At 31.4% G+C, this 14,140-nt stretch overlaps 1 protein-coding gene across 1 annotated transcript in view; it reads right to left on the bottom strand.

Moving 5' to 3' along the window:
• The window catches only part of LOC138697860 (uncharacterized), a 35,215-nt gene extending 25,301 nt beyond the window's left edge, over window positions 1-9,914 (bottom strand). The window contains exons 1-2 of the mRNA XM_069823437.1: window positions 9,824-9,914; window positions 2,164-2,239 (exon numbers count right to left, since the gene is read on the bottom strand). Coding sequence (XP_069679538.1) covers window positions 2,164-2,239; window positions 9,824-9,889 — 142 coding nt within the window. The 5' untranslated portion in view covers window positions 9,890-9,914. The remainder of the gene's footprint in view (window positions 1-2,163; window positions 2,240-9,823) is intronic.
• Window positions 9,915-14,140: the final 4,226 nt, after the last annotated feature.

Here is a 14,140-nt window from a genome sequence, read left to right as displayed (position 1 = left end):
ATTTAACACCTGAATTTAGAAACCTCCCAAGTCCAAAATTTACCCTATTCGCCTCTTTACCTGACAGGTTATGTTTTGCATAGGCTACCATTCTGTAAAAAGAATATCCGAAGTCCGACTCTGTCTGTATTTTTGGATCATACAAATGTTTATTTCAATAATCATATTGCAAGCCTATAGCCCATAGTTTCTTTACTGTCCTGAAAAATTTATTTCAATGGGCTTGGAATATTTACTAATTCAGGTCTTCCATTAGAAATTATTTTGCTGTAGGAAACAACATTTCACCGGACACAAGAAGGCTGGTGTCAGCATAAAAACAGAAGAAGCCCTTCTGATCTGGAACTTAAATTAATTTGTTTCTAGAAATATGATGCTCATATAAGTAGTACATGGTTATGTAACAGTTACGTAACAATAATTAGGCTAATTATATAGGTCTCATTATGTAAAACTGCTTAAGTTGAAGAGAATATAGGTTTATTATTTGTTGTAGACCTCTTATTTTATTTTATCATAGGCTATGCATAATGTCCTGTGATTTCTTCTCCTTTCGTATAAGTTTAAAATAGAAAAGTAATGTTCATGTACTAATTGCATTATTACAGAATTATAATAACAATTTATTAGGTCATGCTTATTATCTGAAACTGTATAAGTTAAGGAGAAGTTATGTTTTTTGTTTATTGTATCCTATTATTTTATAATTCATTGCACTTATTAGAGAGATAGGCTACAAACTGCAAAATATGTTTCTATTTCTTTTTCTTGTATGATTGTAACACGTTATCTATTAGAGCAGTTTACTTCATCTTGCAGTGGTAGACCAGTAGAGTTCATTTTGCTCACCCTTTCTTGTTTACAGCTACTGCCTGCAGAATAGATTCATTGCAACAGTGAGCGCTTTATAGCACGTAGAGTCGGTCACGTGCTCTTGACCTTGACATTCCTGCTCTACATTCATTGCGAACAATGCTGCCCTCAAATGAGTTCAGAAGAACATACACTATTCAGTTTTACGTAGTCAATAGGAAGTATTCATTTGTAATCCCTTCATATCATTTGTATGTATTATTATGAGTGACATTCAAAGAGTTGTATCTCCACGTCCATTGAAAACTAGACACATGTTTATAATATATGAAATTTTTTTATTCTGAAAAGTACATACTACTATCCCTAAAATATTCACTATTCCTTTTGAACCACTCTGTATAAATAGATCCCATAAAATGGTAAAGTTATCGTATTTTATCTCTGCCCCTGTGCAACGTCACTTTTGCTGTGGGAAGGTGAGGCGATAGGAGGAAAGTTGTAATACTTTTCAATACGTTGACGCCCACGTTGTAAGATAAGTCACTTAAAATTTAACGGCCACTGACCGGCAGAGATATAATCCGAGATCTGTAGCAAGTGGCCAGCAAAACTAAGAAAGTCAGGAATTTTTTTCAGCCAGAGCTTTAAGAAACGTGGTGCATATTTTCTTACACTATCGTATTGTACAGTTATTCATATCTCTTAGTTCTAATTGTAATACCATCGGCGCCTTGATTGATTGAACAGAGGAATCACCATTGCATATACACAGATGTAAATATCTAAATAAAAATGTTCAACATTTCTGTAAAGGGTGATTATACCTAATATCTAATATCTTAATATGAAATATTTCGAGAGAAGAATTGTAATTTTCAAGTTTGGGACATGTTGAAAGTTATTTTTGAAATTCTTTTGAAAATGAAGTTTTGGCATTACCGAAGATTCGTTCATTCATTTTGGAAATTTCCGTAATATATTCCAGAAACCCTCATGTTTGTTTCTCGTATAAATCCTTCGCAATTCATTAAATGCACAAAAACAACTACTCAAAATAACTAATACAACACTGTCTCTAATTCTTTGAAATCTTGCAAATAGTAGGAAATCTAAAAACTACATTGGCGTTTGAAGTCCAAATATCTCGTAAAAGTTACATCTCTACACCAAATGCATTTAAATGCAACGTTTAGCCTCGCAAAAATTCAGTGCGAGACAAAATGCTGTATTTCGTGTTCGCCCGGTCCTAATAATGCTCTTAAACAAGCAATGATACGACTACATTAGCCATACAATTTGCGTCACGTCAGGGCAAATGATAATACCAAAGGGAAAGTAAAATAGTACCTGGTTTGACACTACATTTTGCCTTGCAAACATTTTTAATCATTCTCTTGGCCTGCTTCAGTTGAGGATCTTCTCTCTGCAAAAACAATAAAGTATAAAAGCTTTCTTAGACTAATTTCATATTACATAGAAAACATGAATAATTTAATAAAATTATCATTAGCAAAGAAAGGAAAGTTTACCCTGGACCATGGAGAAGAATGAATGCTTTCGTAAGCTTAGTGCAATGGCATAGTGGTATATGATTAAAATGTTATTTGTTCGTATAAGTGTGGCTTCATTAGTTATTATAATACTTGTACGAATAGATGAAGCAGGTAAGTCAATGTTGCCAAATGTAAAATGATAGTATATTATGCAAAGAGCCTATAATGGTAGTAATTAAGACGCGAGTATGAGCGTATAATTTTCATACGAGCGTCTTAAATTATCATTATAGGTAAGATGCATACGACTGTTTTGTTTGACTGTAATTAAATGTATAAGTTTTGAGTTTTACAAATACCTTACATTGTTACTTTAATGATAATAGAATGACGAGTATGCGTGTATTTTCAGCGTGTTCTCGACTATTGCAACAGATGGCACGAGCGTAAGTGTCTTTTCAGCGTGTTCCCGAATAGTGCAACAGATGGTACTTATTTATTTTTTGCAGGGCTTGGTTTGGAGATTTTAACCTCAAAGGAACACATTAAAACACAGCAAATGAACTCAGTTTACTAGAATATTAAATTTTGTATGAAAAAAATGTATTTTATTTTAAATAATCGTACATGTTGTTGATTGTGCAGTTTGTGAAATTTATCTGGAGAATGGCTCGCATTGGAATGTTTGAAGATAAGTTAATGTTTATTTGAGTGATTCGATCAATGCCACTTTCAAAACTCGCGCCTGTCATTTTGGATTGGTGCTCTCAAGGCTTGCGGGATTTTACGTATACATTATTAATGAATATCGCAATACTCTAATGTCTGGCATTAAGATACAGTTACGACACACATAATTAGAGTATTATAGTACAGACGAATAAAAATATTTTAAAACAATGCGTCTCTCGGGCGATTTCGCTAGTATAAATGGAGTCCACAATAACAGATAAAATAATGTTTTACCATACTGATTTTCTATACATCTTTTAAAAGGCAAGGGTAAAAGAATTCGACATGCTATATAACAACAACAATATTAATAATCAATAGATAAAAATATACAATAACGAATTTTTCATTTCTTGAAACTCTCCAAATTGTTCTTACCCACCCAACTCTTTACTTTTTCATTCGTTTAATAAGTTAATAAATAAATGAATGAAGAAGGAAATAAGGAAATAAATTAATGAATAAATATTGTTGCCATCATTGTTATAATAATATTTAAAATCTGTAATTATTATTATATTTCGTAAATACTTATATTAGCTCTCGCAACTTAGCTGCTCTAGAATTTCGTGCTATTTATCTGGGTCTTTTTTAACCTCAAGATTGTTGTTGTTAATAATTAGGATATATTATAGTTTAATCCATTTTTGTATACAGTATAAGTATATTGAAAGTTATTAATGTACCTAGATTTACTCACTATTTTAAACGATGTATAAATGAATGAATTAATTAAATTAGTTTAATGACAGACTATTTCGTAATCTATGTTTTTATTTTTTTAATTACAAGAGAACATACTGCATCAAGTGTTAATTATTATGTTTAAACAATTATTGTACAGACGTTGTTTTTTCGATAAGTTACTAATGAATTAATTATATTGGGTTACTGTTCAGTCTAAACATATCACTTTTACACAATGAATTATATCATTGAGTGTAAACAGGGCTGGGCAGTATTTGAAATACATGTATTTGAAATAATTTGTATTTTGTAATTTGTAAGGATTTTCGAAAGTATTTTGTATTTTGTATTTAAATACATAAAATTGATGTATTTTGTATTTCAAATACTTAAAATACTTTTTTCTTCTTTTTGTTCTTCAAGTTTTGGATTTGGATTTGAAGAATGAACTTTTGTCTTATTTGCCTACCCATTTCAGATGTGTTAGCCATACACTTAGTTTTCTTGCCACAACTGATTTCCTTAATGCCATGAAGAAATCTCCAACAGCATCAAGGATCCATCACCCAACACTTGCTACATGTTCAGCATTGTGGAATGCGTCTAGGAGACTCAAATACTCAGAAATTATATCAGATGTCTTGAAATGTTCAGTAAAGTTTCCTTGCCCAACTCGATTGAATTCTCTTTATGACTCAATCTCTCAAATATTGCAATTCAAACATGATATAAACAGTATATGTGAAAAACTGGGATTGCCAACCTTCAAAGATGTTGAGTTTCAGTACCTTGAAGAATATTGTGCAGGTCTGAAACCCACTTCCGTAGCCCTTAATTTAATGCAAAATGAGAAGACGTGCTATTACGGCCAACCTTTGTCCACATTGATTTCCCTTAAAATCAGATTACAAATTCTGTTACCTAGTAATCTACGCCATCTATTCCAAGTAACTTCAATCCTAATAAGTTCAATTTCATCAAGATTTAAAGTGATGTTTGATCTGATCCCAGAAGCAAATTGAGCTATTTTGGCAGCTTGCTCCACCCACCATTAAAGATGAGATGGCTACCTGACACTGCCTCACCAAATGATAAGAAGAGGAGACACAATATGTGTGTGAAATCAGCTGAGTAGTTGTCTGCTACATCTTTGGTCAGTTCAAACGATGAAGACGAAAACAATTTTTATGTTTTCAACTCAAGTAAAACAGACTTTGAAAAGCAAAAAGAAAAGAACTTGTCTGCTGTAGAGTATGAGCTCATATAATTCTTCAATGGCAAAGGGACAACCCTGTGCACTTTAGAGAATTACCCAACAGTGAAAAAAAATTTTATAATACAAGTTTGTGTTCCTCTGCGCCTGTAGAAGACTGTTCTGTTTTGCACGATTTATTCATTCACAAGCAAGAGGATCCTTATCTGATGAACGTTTTGAGGAACTGGTTGTTTTGAAAGGGAGTAGTAATTATTCATATGTAGCATAATTTCATTGCTGACTGGGAAAAGGAAGAATCTTTAGTTACAGTGTTTATATAAAACTTCGAGGTAAAATAATGTTAATATAATATTTTAGATTTTCAGTAATATTCTTATTTCTTTAGGCCTATAAATTGTATCAAGTATTTGAAATACAAATGTATTTTGATTATTTTTTTTAAATTATTTTGTATTTGTATTTCAAATACAATTATTTGAAGTATTTTGTATTTGTATTTGAAATACTTGGATGTCAGTATTTTTCCCAGCCCTCAGTGTAAATATATTTTGTTTTATTATATAACGAGCACCTTCGCCTTACTGCATCATCAGGTCTCATGGACATAACAGGAACACATCATAAACCATCTGGTTAACAACATATAATATTCATGAATTATAACATTGCGATGAAGACTAGAAACTCTGGTGAATTTTTAGGAGCATGTCAGAATGCATATGTGATTTATGAGGCATTCGCACATTATTGTATATTCCCCAAGCATTCTATTCTGTAGGTGAATTCATGACATTCAACAACGCTTCATGAAATTGACAATAAAACTTTGTCTTGTATTAGTGGACTATATTGTAAAACTTCTTCTGTATATATTTCAACTAGACTGTGACTATAAATTAAGACTTTATAGTAATATTAAGTTTTTTGACTTGTTGCATATTCTAGCTGTGGAGCAATGCATGAATACCATGAAATGATAATAAATACAATACAATAAAATACGTCTCAAATCAAATGTAGGAAACAGAAAACGGATGTAGGTAAATTCTCATTTTTAAATAGCACTATAAATGATTGGAATGACCTACTTACAGCGGTCTTTGGGGGCTGTCCTTCCTTGAGAAGATTCAAGAATAACTTAAAAAGTTGTGTATAAAGTGCAAATTAAAATTAAGGTGATATTTAACATTTAATTTTTTAAGGTGACATGTATTTATTTAGCCTGACGAGTTACTCCCTTGGTTTGAATTGTAAATTATTTAAAAATAGCGTGTAAGAGAGTCTGAGACTAGAAATGTTTAACTTAAATATAGTTCTGTTTATAAGTATGCATAAAGGTGTAATATTTGTCTTATTTGAGCTGTTGTATCAGGGAAGCGTGGTGAGTCAGTGCAGATATGGTTTTATAGTGCAGTGAATAATTCCGATCAGTGATAATTTATAGCGTAAATGAAATGTGTTCTATAGCGTCAGTGAAATGTGTCCTAAAGTGTCAGTGAAATGCGTCATAGTGGCAGTACAGTGAGTGAGATGAGAGAAAAGTGAAAGACTATTATCAGTACCAATGTGAAACTTATGTAGGGCCTACACATATGTAGGTTGTATTGTAAAATTAGGTTCACTTATTAATTAGGTTATTTTATGTATAATAATAATAATAATAATAATAATAATAATAATAATAATAATAATAATAATAATAATAATCCGTGGCGCTACAGCCCGTGAAGGGCCTAGACCGACCAGCCGGCTGCTGGCCTCACGCCCACATGCCGAAGCAGAGGTGGACGATCATCCAACCAGAATGGAGGTATCGTGTGGTTAGCACGATGATCCCCCCAGCCGTTATAGCTGGTATTCGCAACCGGATTTCGCTACCTATCGTAGCTCCCCAAGTGCATCACGATGCTGGGTGGGCACCGGTCCCATACACTGGCCGAAATGTCATGAGAAAATTTCTTCCCCCATGAGGACTCGAACCAGCGCGCATTCCGTAACGCGAGCCCTAGGCGGGATGCCTTAGACCGCGACGACCGTGTTAAATTGTATTGTGTATTCTTATTGTATTGTGTATATAATTGAAGAATCCAGTGCAAGAATGATGGATGTCACTTTCTTGTCGAAAATGAATCGAGACTGTCAATGCATAGCTTAAGATATATAGAATGTACATAGAGAGTTATATGGCGTTAAAACTGAGAGTCATTGTCCAGTAATGATCGGAAAATCACAGTTAAGCTTTGAGCGCTAAGCATTTCAAACTTTCAATTGCTTCTCCTGCAAAATGTATTCCAAATGCCATCCATCATTCTTGCAGTGGACTCTTCAATTGTATTGTGTATTGTATAATTGTATTGTGTATTGTAATTTTATTGTGTATTGTTTATATTGTGTATGGTCTACCACTGCCACTGGGTGCTTGCCCACTTGCAGTGTAAATAAATACGTACATACAATACCCAATAGTTTTACCAAAAATAGGAGTCAGACTTCAAGCACAAATTATTTTTTTTCGGCTAAACCGTTATTCATATACCAAAATGACATTTGACTTTTTAGTTACTGAGAATCTAAAGATTCTGTTCTTAAAATTAATTCAGTTAAATCTCTTTCCCCTGCATAATACAAGTTTTTTTTAACTGATGTGTATATGTCTTATTTAGTATGTATTATTGTTTTAACACTTTAAATTAGTGTAATAAAACGTATTTAATGTTCATTAGGTTCACATCTAATATGAAATTTAAATATTGTAAATCACTATCTGACGATACCGAATTCGGCGAAAACATATTATGCGACTAAATAACAAATTATTAATGTGTGCTATTACAAATTTGTTTTCTAAATCGAAATGATAATATTATATAAGTCATTTAGCCTAGACTGAAAAAAACTGTATCTTAAATCCACACATTTTAAAGACAACAGAAATCTTAGTTAGGATATATTTTATTTGTGATCAAGTTCCTTAAAAGATTTTGAAACATTGTTGATTTTATACTGTCTCTTTAGTTATTCTATCACTGATGATTCGCAACTTTTTTCACATACCACTAAAAAGCACAACCCAGTAATTAAGAAACTGATATAAGCAACATCAATTAATCGCTATGATGTAACGAAGTACATATGATATTTCCGTGCAGAATTCATCCAACTACAATTTAACTAGCATTAAGTAGACCTACATACAATGAATTCAATTTTTCAGACTGTTACTTTCATAATTATCGAATTATTTATATTTTCACTTCCTTAAATTGTATTGTAGTACAGTATTATTTATATTTTGTTACTGCAATTTATGTGTATTTACAGTAATTAACACTAGATGGCCTTGGTCGTATTTGAAAATATTTTCATTCTTTGTTGACGTTCCGAGATAGGTAAACCAATAAATTATATTACTGTCTTTATTTTATTAATTAATTCTTTATTATTGTATTCGCGAAATAGCCTTAATAAGTACCACTCCAGATTTTCGTTTATTTTGCATAAATTGAGGGGCGCAAAATTCGCACTTCGCTATGGTGATTTTATTGACAGAATGAAATCTTGAGAGTCTACCTGCGACGAGATTCAATTTCCAGGCCCTCTAGAATTGATCATTATAACGGTCCAGGAGACCTCTCTGTCTCTCTATCTAAAAAAAAGTTGGGAACGTGTCGATTAAAAATGGTATATTCATAATGTGCTGTGTTACGATACCCACCGTTGTACTAGAATACTAGAATAAGATAGACAATTTATAAATATGTATCAAAGAAGGCGAGAACACTCGTAAATTGCCATTGACTTAGCTGTTAGTATCTCAATATAACAGTGAAAAACGCAAGTCTTTAATGGTTATTAGAGGAGAAAAATTCGCTTCGGTGCCGGGGATTGAATCTAGGTCCTCGGTTCTACGTACCAAGCGCTCTAACCACTGACTATTGTGGCCTGACTCCAATTCCGACATATATGTTGACATATGAGGCTATCAAATGCAAAACTCGCCTTATCCAGGTAAAGTGGTTTGTTACAAAACAGGAAAAACCGTTATGGATATGGACAGTTTTGCATTTGAGAGCAGTTTTCTGAGCTCTATGGAAGAGGAATTAGACAAGATTTCCACAAACCGACTATAAAAAGTAGATAGAGAGCTGTAAGAAGTGAAGAGTCCACTGCAAGAAAGATAGATGCCACTTTCTGGTCGAAAATGAACCAAGACTGTCAATGCATAGCATAAGACATATAGAATGTACATACAGAATTATATGGCATTAACACTGATAGTCATTGTCCAGTAATGATAGGAAAATCATAGTTAACCTTTGAGCGCTAAGCATTTCAAACTTTCAATTGCTTCTCCTGCAAAATGTATTCCAAATGACATCCATCATTCTTGCAGTGGATTCTTCAAGTACAACATCCCATATGTAACTCATTTTTTTTTTTATTTTGGATAAGGCGAGTTTTGCACTTGATAGCCTCATATATTAAGTCAACTGACATTATACAAGGAGCGCACTTAATTGAGTGACTTGGTGGCCGAGATTCCAAAACAATTAATCTTTACTATGGAGTAATATGCAGTGTTGGGCGAAGAATCTACGTAAAGATTAATTGTTTTGGTTCTACGGAATAGCCTATATGGTAACAATGGTTATTCTACCCGGTGCTGTGGATTGAACTTCGGCGTAGATCAGTGGTTAGAGCACTTGGTACGTAGAACCAAGGACCCGGGTTCGATCCCCGCGCCGGAGCGAATTTTTCTCCTCTAATAACCATTGTTGCCATACCAGATATATTCTGTAGGACCAAAAAAAAATATCTTTACGCAAAAGTCTTTAAAATTATCTTTAGATTTCTTTGGAACAGGAAAAAGTTAACTCACCTCTTTTAGGAAGACTTGGTCCCAGAGAGTCACTACAACTAGGAAAAATATTACGTGGCGTATCATCTTGACAAGGGTATCTCACAACGATATAAACTTAGTATGCTCACAGCTATATATACTGGTTAAAACGGAAATATTTCCGGTAATAAGAAGTCTTCGTAATATGACGCGTGATAAAAAATTTGAATAATTCTATTGATGACCTTAAATAAATATTTATTTAATGTCAATGAACATTGTCAGAGAGAAAGAAACCGAACATATTATTATGCTGAAAATTTGTGTAGTGCATTTGTGCATGAAGACATTTCGAAACACAGATTACAGTAGCAACTGTTTGCGTCAGTATACATAGTTCAGTCTGGTTTCACACCGATGTATGAAAACGAAAGTGAATCTCATAAGTCACACTTAAATAGGCTTATAATTGAGACCACTAAAGTAAATACTATATTCGTTAATTTATTTTCACCAAAATTAGTATACATTTATTATTGTTTTTCGTTAAACGATGTTGATTACATCATTGCAAGTTGCCACATAACACAGTCTACTTTTTCAATTCTGAGTGAATATAATTACCTATATATAAAGTTTAGGAGAAATAAAGGGCATAAGTTCACTTTTTATAATTTTTCAGGAGAGCATTTTTAATTATATGAAACCCAGTAACTTTTTTACGATTATTGCAATCCAATTTTAAAAACTTCAAATAATAATAATAATAATAATAATAATAATAATAATAATAATAATAATAATAATAATAATAAAAATAATAATAATAATAATAATAATTTACTTATTTATTTATTCATTCATTCATTTCATTTATTTATTCATTTATTTATTTACACATTTATTAATTTACCTATTTGCGTATTTATTTATTTACTTATTTATTTAATTACTTATTTACTTCTTCACTTATTTATTCATTTATATATTCATTTATTTATTCATTTGCTTATGGCATTTAATTATTTATTTATTTACTTATTTATTATTTATTCATTTATATATATTTTTATTTATTCATTTATTTATTTACTTATTTATTCATTTATTTATTTACTTATTTATTTCTCTATTTATTTATTTATTTATTTCTCTATTTATTTATTTATTTATTTACTTAGTTACTTACTGACTTATTTATTTATTTAATTATTTAATTATCTATCTATCTATCTATCTATCTATCTATCTATCTATCTATCTATCTATCTATCTATCTATCTATCTGTCTGTCTGTCTGTCTGTCTGTCTGTCTGTCTGTCTGTCTGTCTGTCTGTCTGTCTGTCTGTCTGTCTGTCTGTCTGTCTGTTTGTCTGTCTCTGTCTGTCTGTCTCTGTCTGTCTGTCTATTTATGTATTTATTTATTTATCAAACTCTACCAGGTCACAAAGTATACAAGCAGTGAAAATTAAACAAAAAGTTAAAGAACAGAATATTAACATATACAAAAAATAATAGCATAACAAAATCGACATTAAATAACATGAAAATAATACCATAATAGAAGAAAAAAAGTAAAATACAGATCTAAGGATTGGAATATAATAAAAGCAACTCAGTTAGTACAAATACTTAATAGGGAAAACGTAAGGAAGAATATAACAAAATGAAAATTATATGTAGGCTATGTAGAAAAAATTAACAAAAGCGTTTCGATCAAAGTATTTTAATATAAAAAATAACACAAGTGCAAACTTTTCCTGTAATTAAGGGGCTCAGTCCCGTGGATTTATCTCCTTTATTTTGCCCACTGTAAAAACAAAATAATCTTTAGTAAAGGAATTAACAGTAAAAATATTTTTTACCTTGCTTAGTTATGAGAATGGTTACATTTATTTGAACATTTCTGTTGGACTGATCTCCTTTATTCCGCTTGGCCCATTTCTTTTCCTTTCATTTTCATATGGATTAAACCTCTTTATTTCCAATCTGATACGTGTAGTGCAAAGCTTATGTTTCACTATTTCATTACAAAACAAAACGAAACAAAAAAAAAATCTGAAAATGGACTTATCTCCTTTATTTCTCTTAGTCTTCTGTAAATAATGAAAACAAGTGAAAATATTAACTCTAGGGTGACCAGATTCACGTCGATGAAAAAGAGGACACAAAGTTTAAAAGACGAGGGCATAGAGGACAGAAAATATGTACTTAGATTTAGGCTTAGGCCTGTATTATGCTTTAAATTACGTCAATATCTACTTTATTACAAAATATTTACAGTACAAATTTAGGCTCATATCATACTTAAAAGTGTATTAATATCTATTTCATTACAAAATAATTATGATAAAAATTAATAATAATAATAATAATAATAATAATAATAATAATAATAATAACAGTAATAATATAATGATTATAATAATAATGATTTTACAGTTAAAATATGAAAGCCAAGGGAACTATAATATTAAAGAGGAGAGAAAATATCTTTTTAGATTTAGGCTTAGGCCTATATTATAATTAAAATGATGTTAATATCTATTTTATTACAGCATACTTATAATGAAACTTAATAACATAATAGTACATTATGCAACAAGCCTATAATGGTAGTAATTAAGACGCGAGTATGTTTGTTTATGAAACGAGCGCAAGCGAGTTTCATAATTTTCATACGAGCGTCTTAATTACCATTATAGGCAAGTTTCATACGACTTTTTATGCTCGACCATATTGATTTTTCCGGCAATTGGTGAAATGAATTTGCGGGAGTGTGCTTTGTGAAAGGCTGGAAGATGACGGTGAATTGATGTTAATTTGTGTGTTGTTTTTTTCGACTGAGTTTAATATTGTCTCTTCTCGCGCTAGTTGTCTTTCGATTGCATATCCGAGAATAATCGATACTTGCGCTTTCATATTGCTACAATGGTATTTTTTGATTGGTGGAACACTGAACTTTAATGAATAGGTGTACTTTAATGAGGTCCATTAAAGGGCTGCTACCAGGTGTATAATTACTACATTTCGGTATGATCGAGCATAAAATTATTTTGTGCGAGATCGTGCGTATTTGCTTGGTTTCCGCACAAAACCAATCCGCGGAAAGTCTAAAATTCCACATTCAGTATTCCTAACCTAACACACATAACAATTTCCCTCTTCTTACCGCTTAAGTGACATATTGATTTTACTGCTTTAGGCTTTTAACATATTATTTTTAGAGACGTTCAATATAGTAATAATTATAAATTGGAAACTTACCACTGCAATTTCACCTAAATTGCACTGTTAATTATTGTTTTTAAATATTTGCAAAAATTAAGTAAACTCTACAACTCCACTAAAGTTACTGCATTCGTGATGCAAGTAACATTAAGGAAGCTGTAAAAAATCAACAAGATTACAGACGTAATATCACGGCCTGCTGGAGTATAGTAAACACAGAAAACATTTTAAAGCAACAATGTTGAAGATAGATATTTTTGTTTTGCAAATTTGCCGTCATTGAACAGAAACCAAGATGGCGATTTCATTGCAACTAATTAGAAATTCCTCGTTCAGGTATGTAATAAACGATCTTCGCACAAAATAATGTACGATTCGCGAGCGGTATGTTTTCTTTCAATTCTCGGAAATTAAAAAAGCTCAACTACGTTTCGCTTTTTCAAACTTTTCCTCGAACATGAAAACTTCAACATACCGCTCTTGTAACGCATATTACTGTTACGGTTACCTTCATATGAAAGCAACGACCATAACTCTCCTTGCTCCTGTAAATTATTTGTTACACTAATTTGTGTTTCTTGTTGAAAACGACATAACGTAAGTTCTTCAATCCTGGTATAGTAAGCACCTTTTGTTCCTACCAATGAAAAGTAATTACTAGATATTATCTGAGTGCCGTACGACTACGGTTTTATATTCCGAAACAGTTTCAGAATTGATGCGTAGTTTATACAGTAATGATGGTGATGAGAAAGAAGGTAAGATTACTAGTTAGAGAAGTTAATGAAAATGAATATAAAATTGTTGACTGGACTACATCTGATCCGCCATGATGTGAGTATAGAATTATGTAATAAATAAATAAATAAATAAATAAATAAATAAACAAACAAACAAACAAACAAACAAACAAACAAACAAACAAACAAACAAACAAACAAACAAACAAACAAACAAACAAACAAACAAACAAACAAACAAACAAACAAACAAACAAACAAACAAACAAACAAACAAACAAACAAACAAACAAACAAACAAACAAACAAACAAACAAACAAACAAACAAACAAACAAACAAACAAACAAACAAACAAACAAACAAACAAACAAACAAACAAACAA

Source organism: Periplaneta americana, chromosome 4 (assembly GCF_040183065.1).
Source record: "Periplaneta americana isolate PAMFEO1 chromosome 4, P.americana_PAMFEO1_priV1, whole genome shotgun sequence".
Taxonomy (NCBI): domain Eukaryota; kingdom Metazoa; phylum Arthropoda; class Insecta; order Blattodea; family Blattidae; genus Periplaneta; species Periplaneta americana.
Note: the sequence above shows the minus strand (reverse complement) of the source record. Positions and strands in the feature narration are given on the sequence as shown.